Source organism: Calonectris borealis, chromosome 1 (assembly GCF_964195595.1).
Source record: "Calonectris borealis chromosome 1, bCalBor7.hap1.2, whole genome shotgun sequence".
Lineage (NCBI taxonomy): Eukaryota > Metazoa > Chordata > Aves > Procellariiformes > Procellariidae > Calonectris > Calonectris borealis.
Window position 1 is genome coordinate 119,693,467 of NC_134312.1, and position 12,531 is coordinate 119,705,997.

At 39.9% G+C, this 12,531-nt stretch overlaps 1 protein-coding gene across 2 annotated transcripts in view; it reads right to left on the minus strand.

Moving 5' to 3' along the window:
- Positions 1 to 411: 411 nt before the first annotated feature.
- ERG (ETS transcription factor ERG) overlaps positions 412 to 12,531 on the minus strand; it is a 65,070-nt gene continuing 52,950 nt past the window's right edge. For both annotated transcript variants that reach the window (XM_075172678.1, XM_075172671.1), the window contains 4 exons: positions 7,482 to 7,550; positions 7,062 to 7,118; positions 5,181 to 5,228; positions 412 to 2,378 (listed from right to left, as the gene is read on the minus strand). In XM_075172678.1, coding sequence (XP_075028779.1) covers positions 1,858 to 2,378; positions 5,181 to 5,228; positions 7,062 to 7,118; positions 7,482 to 7,550 — 695 coding nt within the window. In that variant the 3' untranslated portion in view covers positions 412 to 1,857. The remainder of the gene's footprint in view (positions 2,379 to 5,180; positions 5,229 to 7,061; positions 7,119 to 7,481; positions 7,551 to 12,531) is intronic.

The window sequence follows — 12,531 nt, forward strand, 5'->3', positions numbered from 1 at the left end:
TACGCCGCATAATCTGACGGCAATAAAAGATAATTTCTGGGTGTCAGTATTCTTCCTCAGAGGCCTCCTTTAAACTTCATTTTCAATCTTGGCCATGAAGTTGTCAAAGAATTGGGCATGGTTGCAATCTCAGGGCAAAAGAAGCTCAGGACAAGAATGACAAGGCACTGTTAAAGAAGGGTTGCAAGTATTTTAGCAGAACTGTCTGGAAAAGAAGATACACAGCACCTGTCCACTTTGAACTTTGGACTTAGGCTAAGCATTGCTATTTGGTCCTACATTTTCATGATTGACAGATTTCACAAAACAAAATTTTAAAACAAAATGCCTAGCATATTTTAACATGGTGAGTAGGAGATCTGATAGGTGTGTCAGGCACTAAAAATGCAAATGCAAATGCAAACTACAGTGTCAATCTGAATTGCCATGCTAGGCCAAGCTTATTTTATTACATACATTCTGCATTCTAAGTACTAATATGTTCATAATGTAAACATTAAGCATACAGAGTTAAAATTCAAGGCCACAATAGTTTTGATTGTCCCTTTTTTGTGTCTTTGGTTGGCCGAGATCAACTCGTAGTGTATAAATGCATAAGTTATATAATTATATAAAAAGGAAAAAATAACATTGACTTGTATACTTCATTCTGACAAACGCACAGCGTTCGCGACTCGATAAAGAAGAACTGGCGCCCGCCTAACAAAAATACTTAGATGATTTCTGATTTTGGCAGTCAGGGGTTGTCTCTTGCTTTAACCAATAGAAAACAAACTCCCTTAATAATGATGAGGTTCTAACTGGTAACTTTTAAATATCAAACACAATTCCAGTTTTACTTTTTTTTTTTAAAGAGATGCATATTCTGATTTCTGAATTCTTCTGCTTTTCCCTTTTTCCACTTTTTTTTATTACTATAAAACCAAGTCTGTTCCTCCTGTAATACTGGGAATGGTATGATACTGAGCAATACGTTTCACAAGTCCAAACAAGTGTTTCTTCATAGTCCCAACGCTACTAAGTTTTCAGTCTTTTCAGTCTCTACTGGTAAAGAAGTTTCTTTTCTCCCATTCTCACCACTATGTCCTCCTCCTTCTCCTTTCCGCTTCCTCTGTCAGGTGCAGGCCTCTGATCTACAATCATACACTTGCCCTTCAGCACATTCTCATTTCCAATGTTTGGCTCAGGGTTCCTGTAATACTGTCAAGGAATCTTAAAGTTTGGGTTGTCTTCACAGTTTGAGTAGCTGATAACACTCTGATGAATGGAACGCATTTGATTTTAACCAAAACAACGCTGTTATATTCCAAATCAGCTTCCACACTAAATCAGTCTCTTTTGTTGATATGTTTTGATTTTTTTAAATACAGGTAGGTTTTTTTTCTTTTTTTTTTTTCCCTTCTTCCCCCCTCTTTTGTAATGATTCATATATTGTATGTTAGGTCACTATAGACTTATCCTTATATTGCTGTAGTATAGTCCCAGTTTTGCACTAGCAAGATATCAAACTTTACACATAAGCTTATCAACTTTTTAAGACCACTAGCTTTCGTAGGTTTTCCTTATCATTTCATGCTTTTACCTACAATAGTCTATTGTTGTTTGGTCCACAGAGTCGATGCCCATATACATTACATTTTAGTATCTTAATACTTCTTGAATATCTCCTTCAAATCCCTACTACAAAGAGTCTTTTTGACATCTATTTTTTAATGTGTTTTTTCCCAGCCAAACCTTCACTTGTCTCTTTAGGCACTTTTAATTCGTGTACTCCAACAGAGTTCATTGCAATTCATCAGGGACTCTATCCCAGCGAGAAGTGTCTTTGCTTTTTCTGGTGTTTCTTTCCTTCCCCACTTAGTAGTAGGTGCCAAGATGAGAAGGCATATGAGCAGCTGGCAGCCTGGTATTGGGGTAGATACCTCCAGTTGGTGAATTCCAGTACGGATTAGGGGCAGCGAAAAAGCTGGATGATGTTACGGGCAAAGCAGGGGGGTGGGGAGCTACAAAGTTCATCTTCTGAGGGTGTGCGTGATAGGAGCTCATGTAGGGGAGGTCTGACGGGTATTTGTACATGGATGACTCTGGGGGGTGAGGCTGGAGAGCCTGAGCGATTCCATGGAAATCAAATTTGTAGGCGTAGCGCTTACCATGAACCTTAGTCATAATATTTTTATCATAGTAGTAGCGAAGCGCACGGCTGAGTTTGTCATAGTTCATGTTAGGTTTACTTTTCCGCTCCCCCCAGCGTCGAGCCACTTCGTCGGGGTCGGTCATCTTGAACTCCCCGTTGGTGCCCTCCCAGGTGATGCAGTTGGAGTTGGAGCTGTCCGAGAGGAGCTCCAGCAGGAACTGCCATAGCTGTATCTGCCCACTCCCTGCAGGGGGAAACGAAATAGAAGTGTCAGGACTAGTGACTAATAATGTTAAGACATCAATTCTTCCAGGCTCTCACATAGGACCCTATTAGGAAATGTTGCAATGTCGGTTCCTACTTCTTACTCTTAACTGGTCCCCTTTCTCCTAGCCATGTCTCATGAAATCCTAAACAGCAGAGATAAAGGTAATGTGTCATGTTTTCCCTCATCTGAGTGGCAGAATGCCATTACATGGAGATTTAATAGTTACCTAATGTCATTCAGTGTAGACAATTGATGGGGAAATAATACAGCGCTCATTTAGGAAACTAATCTCTAAAGTTCAGGACAAACAGCTTTCACTTGCGTAACATTTTGCTTGTTCTCACAGCATTATGTTGCAACTAAATGTTCTCTGCTATGGAATAAGCCTACACAAAATGGAGAAGTTTAGAGAAAGCTGGGCTCATGCCAAACCATATCATCCATTTGCAGCATTTGGGGAAATGCAGAACGGAAACTTATTAGCTTGCTGTTGCACTGCATACAACCATAGGGCAAAACATTTGCAAGAACAGTGAAAAGGTCCATAAAATACATTCTTGTCATTGTTCTGTGTCAAACGAGTTTAAATGATTATTGAAGTTAAGACTTAAAACGTTGCTGGTTTTTTCTCCCTCCTCTGCCAATTTCATCTTAAAAAGAAAATAATTAGTCTGCTGTCAACTTTGCAGAATTGTGTTGCCCTGAGTTATAGGAACAAAATTTGACCATTTTAGTCAATTGAAAGTACATTTCAAAGGGCCTTGCCACTGATACTCATGTTAAAAGCTTAGTATTTCTTAATAAAGCAGCACTGAAATGATGCAAATTACAGCTGAAGCAGCTTGCAAGGCAGTCTGTTTCACAAGCACAATGTCAGCAGAATTTGCCAACCAGCTTGTATGTGCTAACTTCTAAGTACATCTCTGATCAGGAATTGGTTTGGTTTCCTTTTTTTTTCCACACCGGATACGTGGGTATAATAAACAAGCTTTTCTTTAGAAAGCTTATAGTAGCGAATTATAATATCAAGCTAGAGTAGCATCTGAAATCCATTCGCAGTTTATACTTCAGTGCAACTGAAACCCATATTCGTTTAAATGATATTTATCCAAAGTGTCCTTAATGAATTTCTCCTGTTCCATTAACATGCATTAAGTAAACAAACAAACAAAAGAATCCATGGTATGAGCAAGGCATGCAAGTTTTAATACACGAAACATAACAAGAGGATTAGCCTTTGGAAATCAATAAACAGTTCAGCACTGGACAAAACACAAATTTTTGAATAAGCAATCCAACATATGTTCTAACATAAACACTTGCCTTCCAAATGTAATATAGTGTCCTACGAAAATAAATGGTTGCTGTCAATTTCCTTTTAATGAGAGAGTAATTCCACCAATTTATAAACACACAAAACATGTTAAAGCACAGGAATAATGATGTGTAGGAATTCCATATCCAAATGTTAAAGAAGTATCCCCATCCAGATCATGTTAGTGTCTTCCACAGTAATGAAGGCTACCAAAGGGATGCTTGACAAAACTGTAAAAGCCGGGGTTTACGGACAAATTAAAGGGAGGTAGGCCCCCACTTCCAGTTAAGATCAGTGTCACCTGGAAACCCACTGCCGTAGGCCATTTGGAAAATCCTATTCTTAATACTTAATTGCTTTCCTATGCCATGCAAAACCGTTTAAAAAGTCAGCTAATCTAGAACTGTGCTTGATGTCACTTGGGATAAAGTGAAAGGAAATGGATCAGTATTTTGGCAATTTCATGCCTTGAAAAGCCATACAATCGTTGTAAGAAGAAACATTGTTGAGGGTTGAGAAGACCTGCCATGTGGAACAAGGAACACTGTGCCCTGTGGCTGTTAAAGCAAGGGAAATAGGAAGTGGCACGTACAATGTCAATCCGTTGTGGCAGATTATGATGTTGATTATGGTGGTGTACAGCCACAGTGTCCCCTGCGGATTCAGAGCAGCAACAGTGAAATCTGCACAGTTCACAATCAGTGTTATTAACTAACCAAGAAGGTTCCTCGTCTTTAGCTAAAATATGCTACAAGCCCCTGTCCACAATGCTCTCCGTTGCCTTCTTCTTAAAGTGGGAGAACATTTTTGAAGTGTCTAACCCAATTATTCTTTGCAAATACATTATGCTTTCCTGTTTTCTCCCTATATATTTTTGCTGTTTGGGTTATTCATCCCAAAATTTTGTATTTGTCAAGGTCAGCATGGCATTGTAATGTGGATTAACAGAATCTGGGACACATATGATGCAGATCGGTAGAAGAGACTCACGCCCTTCTGGAGGGGTACCTGGAGGCCAGATGGGATACCTTACAGCACTTAACAAAATCCTGATGTTTAGGCAACTGAAGTTGCCTATCGATATGAGGAGTTGAAACACCTCTAATGAGGTATTTGACTGACTGAATGTAACCATCTACTCTAGGATGATTTGAATAGCTCTCTACGGAGAGCTATATTAACTATGTCTCCAGTGAATATCATGGGAAAAAGACACTTAGCTCATGTGTAGATACCTACATTAAGATACATGAGTTTATGTGTCTTAATCTGTGACCTCAGTCCCACCCTTGTGTGATTTAGAAACCTAATCCTCCAACACATTGGGTATCATCAGCTCCCACTGAATCATACTGAAGAGTGGTAGAATCGGTCACATCACCTTCCAGGTCTGGCCTTACAGCTGAACTGGGGACACTAGCAGTGAAGAGCAATCCTCCTAAATCAGCAAAATCCCTTCTCACCTGGATTTGCAAGTCGGCTGCTGGTCGGTCCAAGAATCTGATACGGATCTACAAAATTATGAAAGAAAGTTTTTAAATCATGTAACAATGATGTCAAATATTTTACATGTTATTTTTTAACCTTGTAAAGGGCAGTGTATATCGCCTGATGGGACAGCAGGTCCAACACCGGGGAAAGAGGTTCCTTTCTCTGCATCGCAATATTTGCATGTTTTCCCTTAAAATTGGGTGTGCAAGTGAACAATTGCAAGGATACGCATTTGCCTTTTGTGCACAAGCATATATTCAGACACACTGTAAATTTGGCCCAGAAGTATTCCGATTCCTACTTAAATAAAGTACACATACACACAGGCACCCTGTGATACTCTTGACCCTTGCAGCGTGCCAGGGCCCACAGGCACAGACAGGTAATGGGGTGAGAGTCCCCTCCGCAAAGGACAGCGGCCTCTCTTCTTGTGAGGGCACATTTGTTTTCCCTGCGCCACTGCTAACCCTTTCTGTGCCAAAAGAGCCTCCAGAAGAGGGCTGAGACTGCTCGGCTGAACCCAGGCAACGTGGCTGGCTCTGTTCTTCTTTGTCACTGGAGTCCAGTGAGGGATCCCCTGTATTAACCTTGCAGCTAGGGTTTTCAGAAGAGCCTGTGTCAGCCACACAATGCCTGTAGCATCTCAATGTTTTCCTCTAGGGATTCCCTCCGGAAATGAAAACTTATTTTGGCCTGAATTGAAGTACAACAGGAAACGGGGAAGGCTGTGACAGAAGTACAAAAGCCAAAGCAATGGGCTGCAAGCACAGCCCGGAGCCCCTCACTGAACGACCCCGTCACTGGGCTGCCTCGTCTCTGGACAGCTGCTCTCAAACGGCCGCCAGTTTTACAGCCAAGAAGATAATCAGGTTGCATTCCTTATACATTTAAATAATCTGTGCAGCTCACACACAGCCATTAAATGGTCCTAAGGACTTACACAAATCATCAGTACATTTCTTGAAAGATTCTCATGGTTGGAAGGCCAGATTAGATAAAAAGCTATTTGGGCAAAAAGCAGTATAATACTTCCCAGGCAGCATGCATATGAGCCTGTTGATGAGATGTAGTCATGCGCACAGTCTTATTTAGCTATAACAAAAACCAGAATAATGATTTGAAATCCATGTGATAAAAACAGGCTCAGAGTCTTCTGAGCTAAGAATATCCTCCATATCTTTTTTATCTCCTATTTCTACCCTTTTGCTGTTAACAAAAGCCATAACTGACTCAGAATCTCTGCAGTGCTTTCTAGCTACCTGTCCAAAACACAGTCTAACTCACAGTAAGGGATTAGGTCCTACCCCATGGATTAGCTGCTTTGAAAACACAAAATGAACACATTTTGCAAAACCACTAGTCTACAAACTCATACACTTCTACTTTCTCCTCAGTTTCCCAATAGACTAAGAATCCTAATTTTCCTGTTTAATTTCAGAAGCCCAATTCAAATAGGTTTCTTTATGCTGTAATCCATTTTCCTCTCTTCGCTCATGCACATTTTCCAACTGCTAGCATTTCAACTACTGTGGAGTACATAGTCTTTTGACATTCTTACCTTCCACCTTTGTACCTAAACCGTATATAGGTATTTTAACAGCTTTTTTACTCTGCAAGGTCGTTACTGCCATTAAACATTACTAAAAGCAATTTTCAATGGCCTTCATCTCAGATCCAGATGTAGAGCCAACTCATACACGTCTGGGGATTTAGTGGTCACCAGCTGGAGATCTCATTAGTGGTCTGAATCAGATGTCGCATTTTCTTCTGGTTGGTAGGTGAGAGCTGTCTTTCTCATCATGTTCAACAAACCCTGTCACACCCAGGCATAATTCAAACAAAATGACACCCACCTAACTGAGGACGCTGGTCTTCTGTTTTGGGAACTGTTGAGGATGATGGCTGAGTAGCTGAAAATGGAAAAACCCACGTAGTTATTTTTCCAGTTTGGAAGATGGTCACCAAACCCGTGATAGATCACAGGCCTTTGACTCCTGCTGCTCACCACTCGATGGTCACAATAGGATTTAGCTTTATAAGACTATATGGTCATAGGCCTGATGAAGCTTGAGTTCAAGGAAGGGTGTAGCTGCCCCAGTGACTCCACCCAGTATTGCCTATACACAGCTAACAGGCTTTCCAGCCAAGGCACAGGTAAAAACCCTCCAGAGCTGAATGCTGAGGTAGCTCCTATCACTTCATTTCAGAGTCTACCCAGGCTGCACCAGATGTGCATTAGGCCCACAGGCTAGACATATGCAGATGTTTTTTACCTTTTGACTGAGGACTGGGGTGGGTGTGACTCGTCCATGCTGATCTTCTGGCTTGCTCATAAGGCAAATCTGTGAAGGAAAAATACACTGATTCATGCAGATATGGCATAAAGTGTTTATGTCCATAAGAAGCACATTTCTAGGGGACCCATTGGATTGGAAAAATTATTCAAATAGAAAGGACACTTCTGGTTAAAACCTTTATCGTCTTTATTGTCTCTAAAAATACCAGTACCACATTGCCCTCTGCATTGCTCTTTAGAGGTGCCTATTCTTGTTAGGTGTCTGAACTGCACTGAAATAGCTGGTACAATCATTTCCAAAGGCTCAGAGTACTCCCTTTGGTCTCCTTCCACAGCCCAGGACACCAAGGAATGACACACTGCACAGCAGGGACAACTTATGCTAGAGTCTTACAGAAAAAGTTCCCCAAGAGGTTAGAGCTCAGATTAAGCATAAACTGTGTACCATTCCCTCCCAATCTCAGCATGTAACAGTATTTTAAAAAGATAGACTTTAGTTGATTTAATGTGCCATTCTTTGTTAGTCTGTTGCTGTCATCCCTTGAGATTAATCAAACCTTTTAGGCTGAGTTTGAGAGTTCCCTTTTCTGCCACCTGGTCATAGGCAGAGGTATGTGAGACAACAAAGTCTTGGTTTTGTCTGTTGGAGATTCCTCTAAACCACTGTTGTATGTTTGTGTTTGCAGGTGCTCTCTTTCTCAGATGCACCCTCTGGTCTCACTCTCATCATTCAGAGTCCAGCCTTTTGGGATAACTGATTGCCGCACTTTGCCCATCTCACTTGTTTCTCTTCTACTAGTCATTTCAAATTATTAGTAATTCTTTTTCCTTCACTTTCCCTTCCACACCCCAGTATCCTCACAGATCCTTAGAAACATAACATGAAAACAGTGAACATGCTTAAATGTTAAACATATATATGTATATATATTATATTTCTTCCAAAAAGTAGATAGCTTTTTTCCTGCTTCATCTATTTAAATATTCCTTTCTGCTTCTTGGGACAAGCTCCTTAACTTTATGTATCTAAATTTTCATTTGCCTTTTCTTTCATCTACTCACTACTTCTATTTCATTTAACTGCTTTAGCATATAAAAATGAAGAAACTAAAATGTAAAAGCTTTCTTCATAAAGTATATGTAGGAAATTCAAATGTTTGGTTTACCCTTTGAAATCTTTTGCAGTTGCCTGTGCTTTTCTGTTGCTGGCTTTAACACATTAGGTAAAATTGCTGCCAAAATCAGAGACTTATGTAGCCTGCCCAGGATCTCAAGAAGGTAGCAGTACCCACCTGGTATAAATAAGTTGGTACAGATGGTTTGATTCTTAACAGTGCTTGTGCTTTATTTTAGAAATGGAACCAGTTAGGAAGTAAAGAAACAGTCACAGACTGGCTCTGTGCAAAACACATGTATCTGCCCATTTCCAAGCACTATGAGCAGAAGTATCGAATGGAAATAAAGTGTAATGAAATTCACAACCAAATTGCCTTTAATTTATTTAGTCTGTTTGGCTTGAGTAGCAGACTGGCACTACCAGCACTGTCGTCTCCCGGAATCTTATACTTCAAAAACTTTGCTTTTGCTGAGATAAGCAATTTATCTTTGTATTACATTTGAATAACTAGTGCCTTTTTATGCCGGATTTCTTGAGAACTATTCCACAGTCTTGTCCTTCAGAAACTCAGAGAAAATAACGTGGATTGCACAAGTGCTCATCTCTGAGCAGAATACTGGTGTGCAGGAGAATCATTGTAACGTGCAGATGTCCTGACCAAGCTGAGATCAACACTGCTATTAATTTTTGTAGTTAGAGACACCTCATGGCCTGAGGACTTTATCATCTGGCAAAAAAATTCAGAAGGACTCTGGTCATGTTTCCAGGGGGTTCCGAGTTGTCTGTACAGAGGGGGACAAGGCTCCGCTGTGGGCTGCTTGCATGTATCTTGTCCAGTCCTGTGTGTTGCCTGGCCACATCTCTACCTCCATGGCAGACTTGCCAGGGAGATTCTGGTGACGCAAGGAACCTATTTTTTTCCCCCAGTTCTTCCATTCCCTCCCCAGAAACGCTACAGACAAATAGGGGAAAAAGATCCCATAGAAGGTATGTGCCTGTCATCAGGCTGTGCAACTCCTCCCACAATCTCTCCTCTCCTCTCCTCTCTCCTCTCCTCTCCTCTCCTCTCCTCTCCTCTCCTCTCCTCTCCTCTCCTCTCCTCTCCTCTCCTCTCCTCTCCTCTCCTCTCCTCTCCTCTCCTCTCCCTCTATATATTTGTGGGTCTCCAAATTAGACACCTGTACACTGAGAGGGCTGTGTGATGTTGCGTGCTTGTACTCGGTGGCACTTGCAGCCTTAAAATATATTTGGTACAAATTTAGTACTGTGAAAAAACTGTTTTGCCTTTTAACTCAACACATCATAAAATGGTTTTCTGACTACGCCCTCTCCATTAAAAGAAAAATCCAGTAATCAGTCTTTCTTGAAATAGCGCAAAATTCCAACTTCATTCTTAGTTCAGTATTGTGCCTTGATAAACATGTTGCTATCCTAGATAAGCAGATCTGTTCTTATTCATGAGATATTAGTACAACATGTCCTTATCTTGGGCAGATCTTTGATGGGAATGCTCCTGTTTGATGAGACATGTAGGCAAACCCATATTAGGTCTTTCTGAGCTCCTGATAGCTTCATTGTATTACTCTCAGCTTGCTGAAACCTCATGTTCTGTTGTAAAGGTGACTGAAGAAATACGCCTTTGTCATTGTAGTTCATTACAAGCCCTGCTCATTTCCTATTTTCTATTGTAGTGCCTTAACAATGGCAATGCTTAATTACTTTCTCCAGAATTGCATCCCAGGATTTGGCTAATTCCCATTTAACATTATTTACTCCCCCCCTTCATTTTTGACCTTTTCATGTCATCAAGTGATTGTCCCCAGGGTCTGCCATTGCTCTCACACGAAGGGTGCTTTGTTATGGAAAACCTTCTTTGCAGTCTAGTTGAAATGTGACATTTAACTAAAAGGAATGCCATGGAATAAGCCAACAAAATAGTTTCTTAAGAGAAAACTGAATTTCTGCAAAAAACCCCATCTTTTTCTGTCTGATGAAAATTCTGACTGTAAAGATGCTTGTCAACTTTCAATTGTAAAAGACGAAATAAAATAATACTTTCAAAATCACATCATAGTTTGTTGTAGGAAATGTTTAGTTAGGATACACCAGTTTACACAGAAGAATAGAGACACCCCATATCTAAACTACAACTCCCACAAGGAATTGTGTCAACACAGGAAGATGCTTTCAATGTTGACATAAAGAATTTTGTTTTGTAAGTGTCATTGTAAATGTGATTTGGATAAAAAATCTGAAATGAAGGACCTCACCATGTCCGATGTGTGGGTTTTTTAGAACCTTTTACTTCAGAGAAAACTAGCACCTTGTTTTTCCATCACAAGTCAGGATGAAACAAATATTGAAATAATAGAATTTCTCATGGGAAACAAAATCCAGTTTTTGCTCAAGTCCAGTGGAAACACACCCATAAAATAGTATTCTTTCACACTAGACTCATTCTAGCCTTTGCCTGAAATCCTCTCAATTGGCATGGTTATTTCCTGCAGGACACCCAGGTCCCTCTGGTTTTATGTTACATGCTCATTTTCGTTGGAAACTACTGAGAGCTCCCGGCATCCAGTTTTACATTGCATAGATGGTAATTGTTTCTATAGCTATGCTTTGTTTTCTCATCCATATTCATGTCCAGATTCCTCCCTGCCATTCAAAGCTCCTGGGTGCTACTATAACCTGTGACCACAAGGGCCACAGTCTGCTTTAACGTTTCATGAAAATGTCTAACTTTTTGGGGAATATCCCTTCTTCTAATACTGAGGCTAAGCAGGTACTCTGTGACACTCTTTATTTTGGTATCATGTTTCCTCATCCCCAGACCCTGAGTTGAAAATTTCAAACTTTTATATCTTTCAACATGCTCGAAAGATTTTCCATATCCTCACGGCTTGCTCTAAGCGCCTTCTAATTCTGCAAATAGCCTTTTTGATAGGGGATGATTCACACAGCTTTCCGTACAAGGCCATACTGCTGATTTATTTAATGGCACAGTCAGATCTCCCATATGATCCTCCACTGTGTTTCTTCATCTGTTTACTTTTTTTTGACTTTGGTCAACAACTAGAGCAGTGACTTTCATTGTGCCATAAATAAAGATGCCTATGTTAAGTTCTTCTTTTATGAGTGAAGAGGGTTAATTTGAAATCAGTAAGATATGCAAATAACTTGTGTCTTATACTGCATTTATGAACTTGTATTTTCAGTTGTTAGCATATTGCCAGTTCATTGATCTCTAATAAGGCTCTGGGCACCTGTACAGGAATCCTTTAGAGGAACCTCTGGTTTTAAGTAATGACAAAATCATATGTCATCTCTAAGTTCTATACCAAATTTTCTGTCCTTTTTCCAGTTATTAATAACTATAGATCAGAGAATATAGATCAGAACTATAGGCAGAGAATGCTAAAGCACCCATGACTTAAGACGTCCATTATTTAGTCTTTGTAACAGGTTAATGAGCCAGTTCTTGATCTGTTAAAATATTTTGTTTCTTATGATATGTTGACTTAACTTTTATTGTAAATAGTTGTGGGGCACTCTGGTAAACGTCTTACAAAAGTCAAATGCCAAATGTATGCATTGTATCAGTGGTTTCCTTTCTATTCACTACAGTATTGTTATAGACAAACAAATCTTGCAGAAGAGTTTGTTTCCTAGAAACTGAACAGGGTGGATTTGATCATGTAATGGTCTGGTAGCTGTTTCCCCATCTATCTTTTTTAATTATCAGTTAACAAATCTGCAGACATGCATATATACATGTATACAAGTGTATATAAAATAGTTACTTGTGTATAATCTCCTGGATTATACCCTAGAGCACTGATAAAAGACAGATAAAATATTTGCTATCCAAAACCCCCTCTGTTGTTAATGAGAGAATGTATCTTTTCAC